At 34.5% G+C, this 11,931-nt stretch overlaps 3 protein-coding genes across 3 annotated transcripts; all 3 read right to left on the bottom strand.

Moving 5' to 3' along the window:
- Nucleotides 1-1,949: 1,949 nt before the first annotated feature.
- Nucleotides 1,950-2,852, bottom strand: LOC106333722. The gene has a single exon (XM_013772142.1). It carries the CDS (start codon nt 2,799-2,801, stop codon nt 2,028-2,030), a length of 774 nt encoding a protein of 257 aa, XP_013627596.1. The 5' UTR covers nt 2,802-2,852; the 3' UTR covers nt 1,950-2,027.
- Nucleotides 2,853-3,877: 1,025 nt separating this feature from the next.
- LOC106333908 lies at nt 3,878-4,698 on the bottom strand. The gene has a single exon (XM_013772294.1). It carries the CDS (start codon nt 4,667-4,669, stop codon nt 3,878-3,880), a length of 792 nt encoding a protein of 263 aa, XP_013627748.1. The 5' UTR covers nt 4,670-4,698.
- A 2,731-nt stretch (nt 4,699-7,429) lies between these two features.
- On the bottom strand, nt 7,430-8,811 carry LOC106331851 (NAC transcription factor 29-like). Its single transcript, XM_013770270.1, has 3 exons — nt 8,477-8,811; nt 8,123-8,391; nt 7,430-8,043 (listed from the first exon to the last, which is right to left on the bottom strand). The coding sequence occupies exons 1-3, from the start codon at nt 8,631-8,633 to the stop codon at nt 7,624-7,626; spliced, it is 846 nt and encodes a 281-aa protein (XP_013625724.1). The 5' UTR covers nt 8,634-8,811; the 3' UTR covers nt 7,430-7,623.
- Nucleotides 8,812-11,931: the final 3,120 nt, after the last annotated feature.

Raw genomic sequence — 11,931 nt, 5'->3', positions numbered from 1 at the left:
GAAGGACAAGGATGATCGCATATCTTTGTTGGAGACCCAGATGGCGGCTCAACAGGCGGGCTATGAGGCACAGAGGAGGCTGAACCAGCAAATGATGGAGATGATGCAGAGGATGTACCCAAACGAGGTGTTCCCGGACGTGCCAGACCCTTAGTTTCTTTTTTTTTCAAAAACTCAGAATGTTTTATTTTTATTTGTGAAACTTTAAATATTAATTAATATGATTTCAATTTTAATTTTAATTTTATATTTTCGAATTTAAATTTCAAAATTTTTATTTTTTAAAAAAAAATTAATATTTTTTACATACCGAGGAATTGAACCCTCGGAATATACCGAGGGACATCTTCCTCGGAATATACCGAGGGACCCCGTTATACCGAGGGACATGTTCCTCGGAATATTCCGAGGGACCCTGTTCTTCGGAATTTTCCGAGGGGCATGTTCCTCGGAAAATTCCGAGGAATATTTCGTCGGAACTTCCGAGGATTGGACCATCGGAAAGTCCATCGAAATATCCCGACGAAGTTCTCCCTCGGTATATTCCGAGGAGCTTTCCGACGAACTGGTGGTCCTCGAAATTTTCTCGGAAATTTGTTTCTTCGGAATTCCGTCAGAAAATTCCGAGGGATTTTTTCCCTTGGTATGTCGATGTTTTCTTGTAGTGATACTCCTCCGTGGTGCGTTGTTGTAGATCTGAAATCCCGAGGTTCAGCGGGCACCTAAACTCAATGATTAAAGTGTATGATTTAATATATTTAGGAAACTAGAGTTAGGATAGGATTTATGATTACGATTTTTTTTTTGTTTTGTTGGATGAATGATGTATATTTTTCTTATAACCTTGCATCCGGATACAACCTTGCATCCGGATACAACCTTACATGAACAGAATGAATGATATTTGGAGGATTTTTCCGTGTTATTTGTGATAAATATTTTTTAATACTATCTATGTGATTTTCCCAATAAATAAAAAGATATAAGATCTTTCTTCAATCACAAAAAATTTCTTTAACAAAAAGGGAAAACTAAAAAAAAAAAATTACACGACCGTTTCAAAAGAAATGAGACAAGCTCCTTATCCGACGATTTTGACATGTGCATGCACACGGAGCTCAAAAGTTCTTAATTTCTTTTTGCATCATTTACGTTGCTTCCCGCAACACAAACATGAACAAGTTATTAGCAGCAGAAAACGTGTGGATTTAAGATATCAGATGGGCATGATCCGTATTCGTCGTTCCACTAGACCAGCTAACCAAGTTGATTTGGTCTAGTGGTATAGGAGCTCCAGCTGGAGTGCTTGCCCCTAGGTTCGAGCCTTGGCCACTGCGAAATTTACATGTGGGCTGCAGCACCCGAGACCGAATACCGTTACACGGTGAGCCACATGGTGACGCCCTGGCAGCGTCCATGCTCACTTCGGTCTCTAGTCTGGACCACTTCGGTGGGGCCAGGATACTCGGTTAGAAAAAAAAAAAAAAAAAACATGTGAAAGTACACAAATTACACTACAAATGTTTCCCAACATACAGACATTACATATTATAATTACAGAGAACGTTTGAAATTTAGTAATCTCACTAATCAGTGATCTTATTTAAATAAATAATAATCGACACAACGTCATTTAGGTGGATAGAAGTTATTAACCTAATCTTAAACCATGAGGTGAAAAGTTGAAAGTTAAAACTGAGAGCATGATTATCCGGGGTACTTAGTGGGTTTTTTAGTGCGTGGGCCCCCACAAAACCCTTAAGTATCGGTTACAAAAATTACTAATTAAGAACCGATTTTAGTGAGTTTCTTACACTGTTCGCGGGCCCCACTGACACGTGGCGGCCCGCGATTGGTTTGTTTTTTAATTTTTTTTTTTTTTTTTTTTTAAAAGCTAATGCCTGAGAACTTGTTTTTAGAATGATCTTGTTCTTTGATTGGTTAAACAGTCCGAGATCAAATAAATAATATGTCCTGAGACTTGAATAAGTTTCTATTATCTTCTCTTACGTACAAAATTGTAGTCTTTAGTGGCCTAATGTGTTAAGAATTGAAACTCTATATTTGACCAATGTCTTTGAAAGAGATTCAACTCCATCTTCAAGATCTTGAATACATGACACTAGGATCTGAACATCTTCTATCTTCAAGATCTTTCCAGACTGAAATTCAGAATCAGCCCTAGTGAATTCGTTTACTTGAGCTTCAGCTGTAACTTTCTTCTTGCTCATTAGCTTTGAGACGACTGACCATTTTCCACAAGTCTTTGATCCAAACATGTAGCTAAAGAGAGACTCAAACATAGAAACTGTGATAGCCTCTGCTTCTCCAAAGACAGCCAAAGACTCTCCTTCACGTGCAACAACATTGAGAGACTTTTGTATTTTAGGGAATGTCTTCTTGAGGGACTTTCTTGAGGCTAAGTATTTCCTGACCTCTTCTGATAGATCACCTCGCTTTCTTCGTAGAATAGATTGGATCTCGATGAGACCCTCTTTCATCTGCGACAAAACATCCTTGGAAATGTTGCAATAGTCCAAGATCCTGAGAGATCCATCAAGAAGCTGCTCGACGAATATCTTGTTTTGTACTTGTGCTAGTGCCTGTTGGGTAAAGGGTAAACGAATGAGCTTGTCAAGAGACTCGTGTAGTTCTTGAAGGTTGTCAACTCTTTTGCAGATAGAAGATGTTGAGGCTTCCTCAGAAGATCTCAAACAGGCCAACTGCTCATCGACACGAGCGGCTTGTGGGTGAGATCTAGAAGGTAAACTGTTAGAGCGATTATGGAAAGAAACTGTCATTGTTTTGAATCTTAAGATCTTTGTTATTGATCAAAGAGAAGTTTTGAGAGAGCCAAAGATGTTTATTATGCTTTCGCATTGCCTCAAAGGTCAGTACATATATATAGGCAAGAGGAATCTCATGGTGATTAAAATATTAACACCATTAATACAATGTTCCCCTTTCAAGATGGCATAAGGCATCTTTTTCTCACTAACACAAATAATGGTAAAGATAAAGATCTCCACCATATAAGCTCAGTGTCTCCCTCCAACTATATCTCCAGTTACTTAATGCATTGAGATCAGTTTCATTGCAATGAGATATATTCCAGGCTGGCTTGTTTGCTATTGAATGCAATGTCACTCGTGCAAGTCTCATGCCTATCTTCTAGGAGTTATATAATATTTTTGCTCTGTGAACTTTGAGATTAGTGTGCCATACGACAAGCAAAAGACAATGCTGATGAAAAAGTCAGATCTTAATCACGTTGAAGGTGCTGAAATATGTCCATAAGACAATAAATGTAAGCTTTTATTATCTTACAAAATGCGTAACCGCACGAGCACTCTTAATAGCTTCTGCCAATTCCAGCTTGGCTTTGTCTCCCACGTCTGAAAAGGGGAATATTTATAACCTTTCCGTGTACACACGTTGGCATTATGAAGTTGTGATTATACTAATCAAAAGGAAGCATATTTAGACAACTGTGATAATGGTGGCAAGATCCGTATCCGCAGATTATGGCATGTTAACAAATAGATAATGGATTACTTAACACTTTTTGGGTTATCTTTAATATCAACAACCGTGTAGAGGTTCAGAGATGCCACATGATATGTTTGGTGAACAAGTAAACGTTGTTTAATTTACTTAGTCATAACACAAAATGATTAAATAGTGAAATTTGAGGGTAAGAAACTATGTGACGTTTCTGAAAATCGAGAAGGGGTTTAGTTGTTTGATGATCATTCGTGAAAAAAATAAGAGATATCACGAGAACAGAGTTATATATGATAAAGAACTTGTATTCATTGTTTATGTGTTTCTTTTACAAGTAATTATATTTACATTTTTTCTACAAAATTTGTAGGCTTTAATGGCCTAAGGTGTTAAGAATCGAAACTCGGTATTTAATCAAGGACTTGGAAAGAGATTCAAGTCCATCTTCAAGATCGTGAATGCATGACTCTAGGATCTGCACATCATCCATTTTCAAAGTCTTCTCTGATTCGAATTCAGAGTCAACTCTTTTGAATTCATTTGCTTGTGCTTCACATGTAACTTTCTTCTGGTTCATTAGCTTTGAGACAAGTGACCATTTGCTACATGTCTTCGATCCAGACATGAAGCACAACAGAGAATCAAACAGACCAACTGTAATAGCTTCTGCTTCTCCAAACGCTGCCAAAGACTCGTCGTTGCACTCTTGGTCTTGTTTGATCTTCAAACTCTTAAAGACCTTTTGCAATGACTTCTTGATGGATTTTCTTGAGGCTAAGTACTTCTTGACCTCTCCCGATAGATCTCCGCGCTTTCTTCTCAGCATCGACTGGATCTCCATGAGACCCTCTTTCATCTGCGACAAAGCATCCTTGGAAATGTTGCACAGATCCAAGATCCTGAGAGATCCATCAAGAATCTGCTCGACAGCTTTCTTGTTCTTCTCTAGAGGTAAAGTATGTTGTGTGAAAGGTAGGCGAATAAGTTTGTCAAGAGACTCGTGAAGATCTTGAAGTTTGTCAAGTCTTTGACATATAGAAGAGCTTGAAGATGTCGAGGTTTCATCAGAAGATCTCAGTCGAGTTAACTGCTCATCAACATGAGCAGCTTGTGGGTGAAGTCTGGAGGGGTAACTGTTAGATCGAACGTGGAAGGAGACAGCCATTTTTTGTTTCTCTCTTGTTAATGAGCGAAGAGAAGGCTAAAGTGTTTGTTGTGCTTCTCAATGCCTCTCCAGGTAATACTTATATACACCACCAGGAAAGAGAGGCAATGAGGAATCTATTGGTTGTCATAAACTTATAATATTGAACAATGAGTGTCTATGTCTGCTCAATGTTCCCTTCCACAGCTCATTTCCTATATTCTATAAAGATAAGTTTCAGATCTCAAGAAAATGAATGTGCACGGCCGAATTTGCAACGCGTTGGCATAGGTTATGAAATAATCAGCATGGCTTGTCTCCTTAGAGAAGATGATAACAGCACCATTCTTGCATATATATATTCACTTCCGGATCTTGTCTCCAGTTTGGACAAAACCACACATTATTACACATTAGTTGCTGAGTTCAAGATAAAACCCAAATATGAAGGCAACTCCATACCATAAAATATAAAAGAGGACCATGTTTATTGCTCACTACTACGGACTCCATAAACTGTTTCATTCTTCTCTTGTTGTTCTGACAGGTCAGATCCGTAGAAGCCTTACTGATATACTCTGGTTTTTACTAACCTTTGACATGGTTTTTACTTTTTAGTCGTTTTAGGTTTTCTGGAGTATTTTTATCTATGTTTTCAGGTGCTTTAGGTGGTTAAGAGCTTTTTAATGAATGTGGTGAGTTTTACAAGAATTTAAATGAATTTTGAGATGATTTGAAGAAGTTAAAATGAAGAACAAGAACTGGTGAATTAATTACATAAACGGATCGAGCGATGGGCGACGGACAGATATAGTGATCGATCAACGTGACATCATGATTGATCGATCGACGAAAACGTTCCTCGACCAGAAAGGATTGATCGATCTCATTTTCTGATCGTTTGATCCGATGCACACGACCAGTCTAAAGTTTTGCTTTCTCCTGTTTGATTTTTCCATTTTCAAGAGAGTCAGTGGTCCATTGTCTCTAAATACCATTTATGATGAAAATTAGGAGTTTACGTTTTATTCTTACAGACTTGAGCTTTCGAGAATGTAAGCTTTGGAAAGGCCATTATTTGACTATGTACTTTTCTTGGACAAGTTTTCTATACCTCTTTAATTATGCAATTTTATTCTTCTTTGTTTTTGTGTTCTTTAATTATGTCTGATTAATTTCACAGTTAGGTGTTAGGTAGGGTTCAATGAAGTGAAGAAACTGAATGTTTAGGGTTCTTACATTAGATAGTTATCATTAAAATACTTCACTTGTATTGTGCTTAATGCTTGAACTTTATTAACTACCTACTTCATGATTCATGATCATAAATTAACTGAATACAACTAGAGTTGATTTAATTACTTGAAAATAATTCATCTGAGCAAATTGTCATGTTGATGTTATTGTTATTTGTGAACATATCAAAACTCGAACTTAATGCAACTATAATATATTTTTATTTTTTTTTTATCACTGAAATTTCATTAAAACTAAAGAAACTGAAAAGAGCCCAAAGATGGCTCAATTCAAGGAGTCCATTACAAAGATAAAGAAGCTTGAAGAGGCATTTTAGCTAAGCCATCGGCTATTACATTTTCCGAAAGAGAGAGATAAGAGAACGAAACTGATGCAAAACCAGAGGAGATCACTCGGATATCTTCAACGATTCCGATGATTTCTTTAGACTGAATGTTGCCGGTGATAGCTCTGATGAGCGTTTAAAGGTTGGAGAGAACCTCGAGTGTAGGGAACTCTAAGGTTAACGCCATGCAAAGAGCCAACCGCATCGCGAAGGCCTCTGCAATTAGAGTTGAACTGGATGAGACTAGGTGAATCTCGGAAACCATAAAGACGCCTTGTTCAAATAGATTTGAGCCGTGAACTTTGTTTCTAGAGTACTCGTCGGAAAAATCAAAGGATGACATTTCCAAGCAAATAAGAGGACTCATCGTGATAGTTCTAGGTTCGGTACGAAAGAATTGCGGCGGCGGAGAAGGTGTGCTCATGTGGAGGATTCCGGTTTTGGCAGTAACTACGTCATGGCTAGCCTCCGTCAAGTAGTACTCGTGCCACATTCCACTGAATGCGCGGAAGACTGGAGGCAGCCAAAAATTCATCGGAGCAGTGTTCATGCAACTATAATTTATCTCTTAGGTTTTAGTTCTCTAGATTGTGAGATTTAGTCGTTGGAACTACGGGTGTGGAAAAATTATATATACGTGTTTTGAGTTTAAAAGTAGTTCTTAATTGATTTTTAACTAGTTATTCATAACCAGAAGCATTTAATTCTCAAAGATGAATTTGCAAGGTCTCTATCTCGTTGAGTGTTTGACTTATGCCGCCTGCTAACGTGAATCTTCCATTGTAATGCGTGAACCGTCACCGTTTTGTGGCCAAAGAAAACAAAAGAGAACGCTTTTGCCTCTAGGGTGTATCTTCCCCTGTTTCTCGGAGTCAGAGAATTGGAAATAATGGGTCACCAGCAGTGAGTGGATTACGAAGGAGAAGAAACTAATGGGTCTACGGTCAATGATGGGACTAAGGTCCCACAAACTGAAAAAAGTCATTGAAAGGCCACAAAGCAAGATTTGTAACCGATCAAGATAATAGCAACATCGATTGATTCAACATGGGTATGACTTCTATCGTTATTACTCTAGTTTTCTTCTCGTATATTCTATGGAATCTAAAACTTGGTACGGTCGAGAGAAATTATCATACATGAGAAGTCCATGATTCAAAGTATAGCACTTTTGTTTTACTGAATTGAATTGTACAGTCAAGATTCTGACTTGTATACATTATTTTTTTCTTACGTTACAAACTTACACAAGATACATTTATCTCAGTAAATAAAAATACAATAGGTAACTCTTAAGCTAAAGACAAACATCTTACATCTTAGTGTCTTACAAGTTCTGTTTTTCCAGGTGAAGAATAGTTAAACTTGTCGTGAGATTTTCTCTTTACATAGCCTAAAAATTTAATAAGTTAACTATAGGTGTAAGATTCTGGAGCCATGGGCTTATACTCAAGAACTGGTCTTGTCCCCATTCGAATCCTTGTTTAGGTAACTGCAGCTCCGGTAGTGGTAAGACCCCACACGGCAGCTTCAGTGATGAAGAAGGTTCTTTCATCTCTGTTTCCCTCTGTTTCTCTTCGGTATGCCCTTGAAGCATGAAGTTGTTGTTGTTTGCTTCTTTCATGGCTGCTTCTTGAGGAAAAGGGAAAGAAGTCATCATCATGTCTTCTTCTTTTCCGACGAAAGATATGGTGTCGGAAGATGAGAGAGGAGAGTTTGGGCATGTTTGATTCATCTTAGCTCCCATCTCTGCTCTTTGCTCCAATACTTTAAGTGAAGTGGCTTTTCTATATACCTTACAAAGCACAACGTCCTGCGATCAAAAGATAACATAAGATTAATAACTAAGCTGTTACTTGATCAAATAACTGAATCATAACTTAAAAAGGCACCTTTGGTAAGGTGAAATTGTCAGGCATCCGGAACTCGTTCATGACCCAGTCAGTCTTGCTTCCTCCAGGTGCTCTTCCGCTGTAGAACACAAGGGTCTTCTTTAGCCCAATCATACGTTTTGGTTCAGACAAGCTTATGATCTTACGATCGGAACCAGTTGCTTTCCAATATCCTTTCTCGGTTGTCCTGCTTGGTCTACCTCCGTTGCCATGCTTCCTTTCCCTTGGCACAAAAAAATACCATTCCCTCTCCCCAATTGTCGATAAGTCTGTAATCAAACAAATTCAAACTTATTAATACCAATTTGAGAATAATGGATTTTTTTAGAAATGAAGAAAGCTAGATATACATACGAGGTAAGTCCCATGGATCATGACGATAGATGTTGAGAAAACCAATGACTTCAACTTTGGATATGTTGCCGTAAACCATGTTCTTGAGGTAGTAATTAAGAAGCTCCTCCTCGGTCGGGTGGAATCTGAAACCTGGCAGCTCAATCTCTTTTGACATGATCTCTCACTCTCCCTCAAAAACACTTACCAAGTTTAGGTTGTCTTAAAAGCTGTGTAAGTGAAAAAGGTTGTTGGTGATATCACTTAGTTGATTCTATGCACCTTTATATACAACACTAGGACATAATGCGTTAATAGAGGGGATCTATTTTTTTCCCTGGTTAATGTGGAAGCAGACCAAGTCAATCGGAAGTATTTAAAAATTTACCAATAAATAAATAAGAAGTTGTGGAAGCATGATTTAACATATAGTAGAATTTTGCGTCCTTTGTGTATTTTTTTCTAATGTCTATACTTTTAGCGGTTTGTGATGTTTACTGAGAAATAAGGGTCTTGATCAAAGTGGATGGAGCCCACGCGCTTTTATCTTAGAAAGAGTCTCGAGGATTTGGACCAGAGCTTTGCTGCCTTTGTTTTGTTTGAGAAAGGATTTGCCTTTGTGTTTCTTCTCTGTTTTTCTTTTAAACAATTATGTTTTAACCATTTATTTTAATGTGAAAAAGAATCAAACATGTTGATCTTGGGACTTCCACCATTTGTTTTATCTTAAGCTTGACTTTGGAAGTCTCCCCCAAAGACTGAAAGTCTTGCCTCTGTGGGACAGAACCTTGAACCTCCATTTTCTGTTTTTCTTTTACCAGCCGAATTTTTGATTGAGATTTTTTTAACTATTTTCACTTGAGGTTAATTGCTCTTCTTCTGATAAAAAAATTACTCTTTTTATATAAAAAAATTGCTTTCTTCCTCTAAATATATTACCAATATGTGAGTTTTCGGTTAGTTTAAATGTAATCAACAAAAACCAATATGATATAAAACGAAAACATAAAACCAAGAATTAATCATTTTGATAATATATTTTGTAAAAAAAGAAAACCAAGAATTAATCATTGATAATATATTTTGTAAATTACATAAATTTACGTTAACATATAATAGAACGAAGGCATTTGTTAGAACATTTTAGTGAAATGTCATTAGATTTATATAAAAATAATTGATTATAAGACATAACTAAATAAGTAAGAAAAACATTTTCCAGCTAACATTTTTTTTTCAGCTAACAATTTTTCCCCTAATGACATTTTCTTTATCTTGAGGTAAAGTTAGAAACAACAGTTTGAGACTAATGAATATGACACAAAGAGATAGTTAAAAAATGTTACTCTTTATTAGTAATCATTTAACAAAATCTTAGAAGTTGTTCAATCCAATTTATACTTCACACACGTGATTCAATATAGGCCCAGCCAAAGCATAAACTATTGAGACAAAGAGAGTATTTTTAGTTAGTTTTTTCAAGTGCAGCTTTTTATTAATGTTTATATGTAACTTAGTTTATATATTTTTAATAATAGTAATACGTGTATAGTTTTTTTTTTTTTTTTTGAACTGAGGCTTTCTAATACGTGTATAGTTGTAGTATTGTTTATAACAAAATATTAACAAAGATATAGACATGGCCAAGCAATCGATTAGAGCATATATAGTTTGAGGGGCATATTTTAATTTATTCTATTCATATTAAAAAAAAATTGTTAGTATTTATATATAAATAGAATTTATAATTTTGTTATAAAATAATAATATTTATAAGTATTTTTAGCATTTTATGAATTTTTTATTAATTTTTTTTTTGTCATCAACTTAAACAGACATACTGATTCTGCAAACCAAACTGGTAACTCTGGCATCCATGTGAACAACGAACGATTGTTTTCTGGCACTGCGTGCTAGACTATCCGCCTGTAAATTCTCCGTCCGAGGTACATGAATGATCTCTGAACTGAGGAATTTTTTATTAATAACTATTTCGAATAAGTGTATTGGTAGATAATAATTATTGTAATTGTACATTTTTTTATTTAACAAATAATTTTAATGAAATTATAATTGACTATAGTAAAACAATTATGGTAACATAGAGAAACATTACTATATATTTAAATCAGTTTATAAATTTTCAGCAATCATTAATATAATTAAATTTGCTTATAAAAAATTAAGTGACTTCTATTATGAGTATATATATATGTGATATAAAACATCAAATATGATATTAGAGGGTTATTTTTTAAATCAGAATATCTAAAATCTGATTGAAGTATTGGATGTTAACAAAAAAAAATTAAAAACATACTGTTAAAATTCTCTTAGGCTATCTAAAAATGTTTGAATGGCACTGGATAAGTGGATATAGATTAATATAGAGAAACTAGGATCGGTCCATCCTACGGGCGGAAAGTTAATAAAAAATGATGTTTTATATAAATTTATATTAATTTTATGAAGTATTTAAAAATCACGGTTGATTGAAAACTATATTATAAAAAACAATAATGAATATAATTCTGAGATCACATTGTTAGGACATCATTAGTGGTAAAATAGCAAGTAGAGTACCTCACTAATATTTTTCTTATTATTTTTGTACATAATTTAGTTATTAATAATTTTAAAAATTAAAATAAAAAAAACCTTTTAAATGATATTACATGTGTTCACTGATTCTTTAGAAATGTATGAAAGTTCTTCCCACAGGTACCACTCTTGCTCTTTTTTGTTTATCATTTCTCTTTCTTCTTTTTCAGCTTTTAATATTTTTAAATTTGTTAGATACTGATGAATTTCAACCTGTGCGAGTGCCCTTATTTTTAATAAACATTTTTGGTTTGGAATTAAAATGACAATATCCTTCATTATTCTATTTTTTCACAGAATACAAAATTAGCAAAAAACAATTCAGAATAATATGATAATATATATATATATATATATATATATATTCTTATTATTCTTAGTCCAATTTGACATAATAAAAGAAAATATTAACTTTAAATAGATAATAGGTGAAATTTCATGTTTACCACATTGATAGTACCATTATTGATCTTTACCATCACTAAATGGACATTTTTAAAAATATATTTTCAATAAGTGGCAAAATACTCTTATATCCTTGTTCTTGAAATATATATAAAAAATAATTATTTAAATAAAAAACATATTTTTTTATGTTTTCGAATTATATTTTTTTAAAATTTAAACTTTTTTATAATTTTTTTTTTTGGAATTGTTTTGGTTTATTTTATCTTATTTTTTAATTCTACAGATATAAGATATGTTCGGTTATTTATAAAATTTGATTCAATTCTCGTTCAGATATTTTGTTTTTTTGGTTCAGTTTGGACAACAAAGTGGGGAACCAGCTAATATCAAAAACAAAATCGGGTCTCTTTCGGTTACCGGCGTTTTAGATTATTTTGGTTAATTTGAGTAAATTTTATTGATAAATT

This window comes from Brassica oleracea, chromosome C3, assembly GCF_000695525.1.
Source record: "Brassica oleracea var. oleracea cultivar TO1000 chromosome C3, BOL, whole genome shotgun sequence".
In the NCBI taxonomy this organism is placed as follows: domain Eukaryota; kingdom Viridiplantae; phylum Streptophyta; class Magnoliopsida; order Brassicales; family Brassicaceae; genus Brassica; species Brassica oleracea.
Note: the sequence above shows the minus strand (reverse complement) of the source record. Positions and strands in the feature narration are given on the sequence as shown.

Coding starts and splice junctions, on each gene's coding strand:
- LOC106333722 (XM_013772142.1), bottom strand. CDS start 2,801: ATGACAGTTTCTTTCCATAATCGCTCTAACAGTTTACCTTCTAGATCT.
- LOC106333908 (XM_013772294.1), bottom strand. CDS start 4,669: ATGGCTGTCTCCTTCCACGTTCGATCTAACAGTTACCCCTCCAGACTT.
- LOC106331851 (XM_013770270.1), bottom strand. CDS start 8,633: ATGTCAAAAGAGATTGAGCTGCCAGGTTTCAGATTCCACCCGACCGAG. Junction 8,392..8,476: donor TGATCCATGGGACTTACCTC/GTATGTATATCT, acceptor GTTTGATTACAG/ACTTATCGACAATTGGGGAG. Junction 8,044..8,122: donor ACAATTTCACCTTACCAAAG/GTGCCTTTTTAA, acceptor TTTTGATCGCAG/GACGTTGTGCTTTGTAAGGT.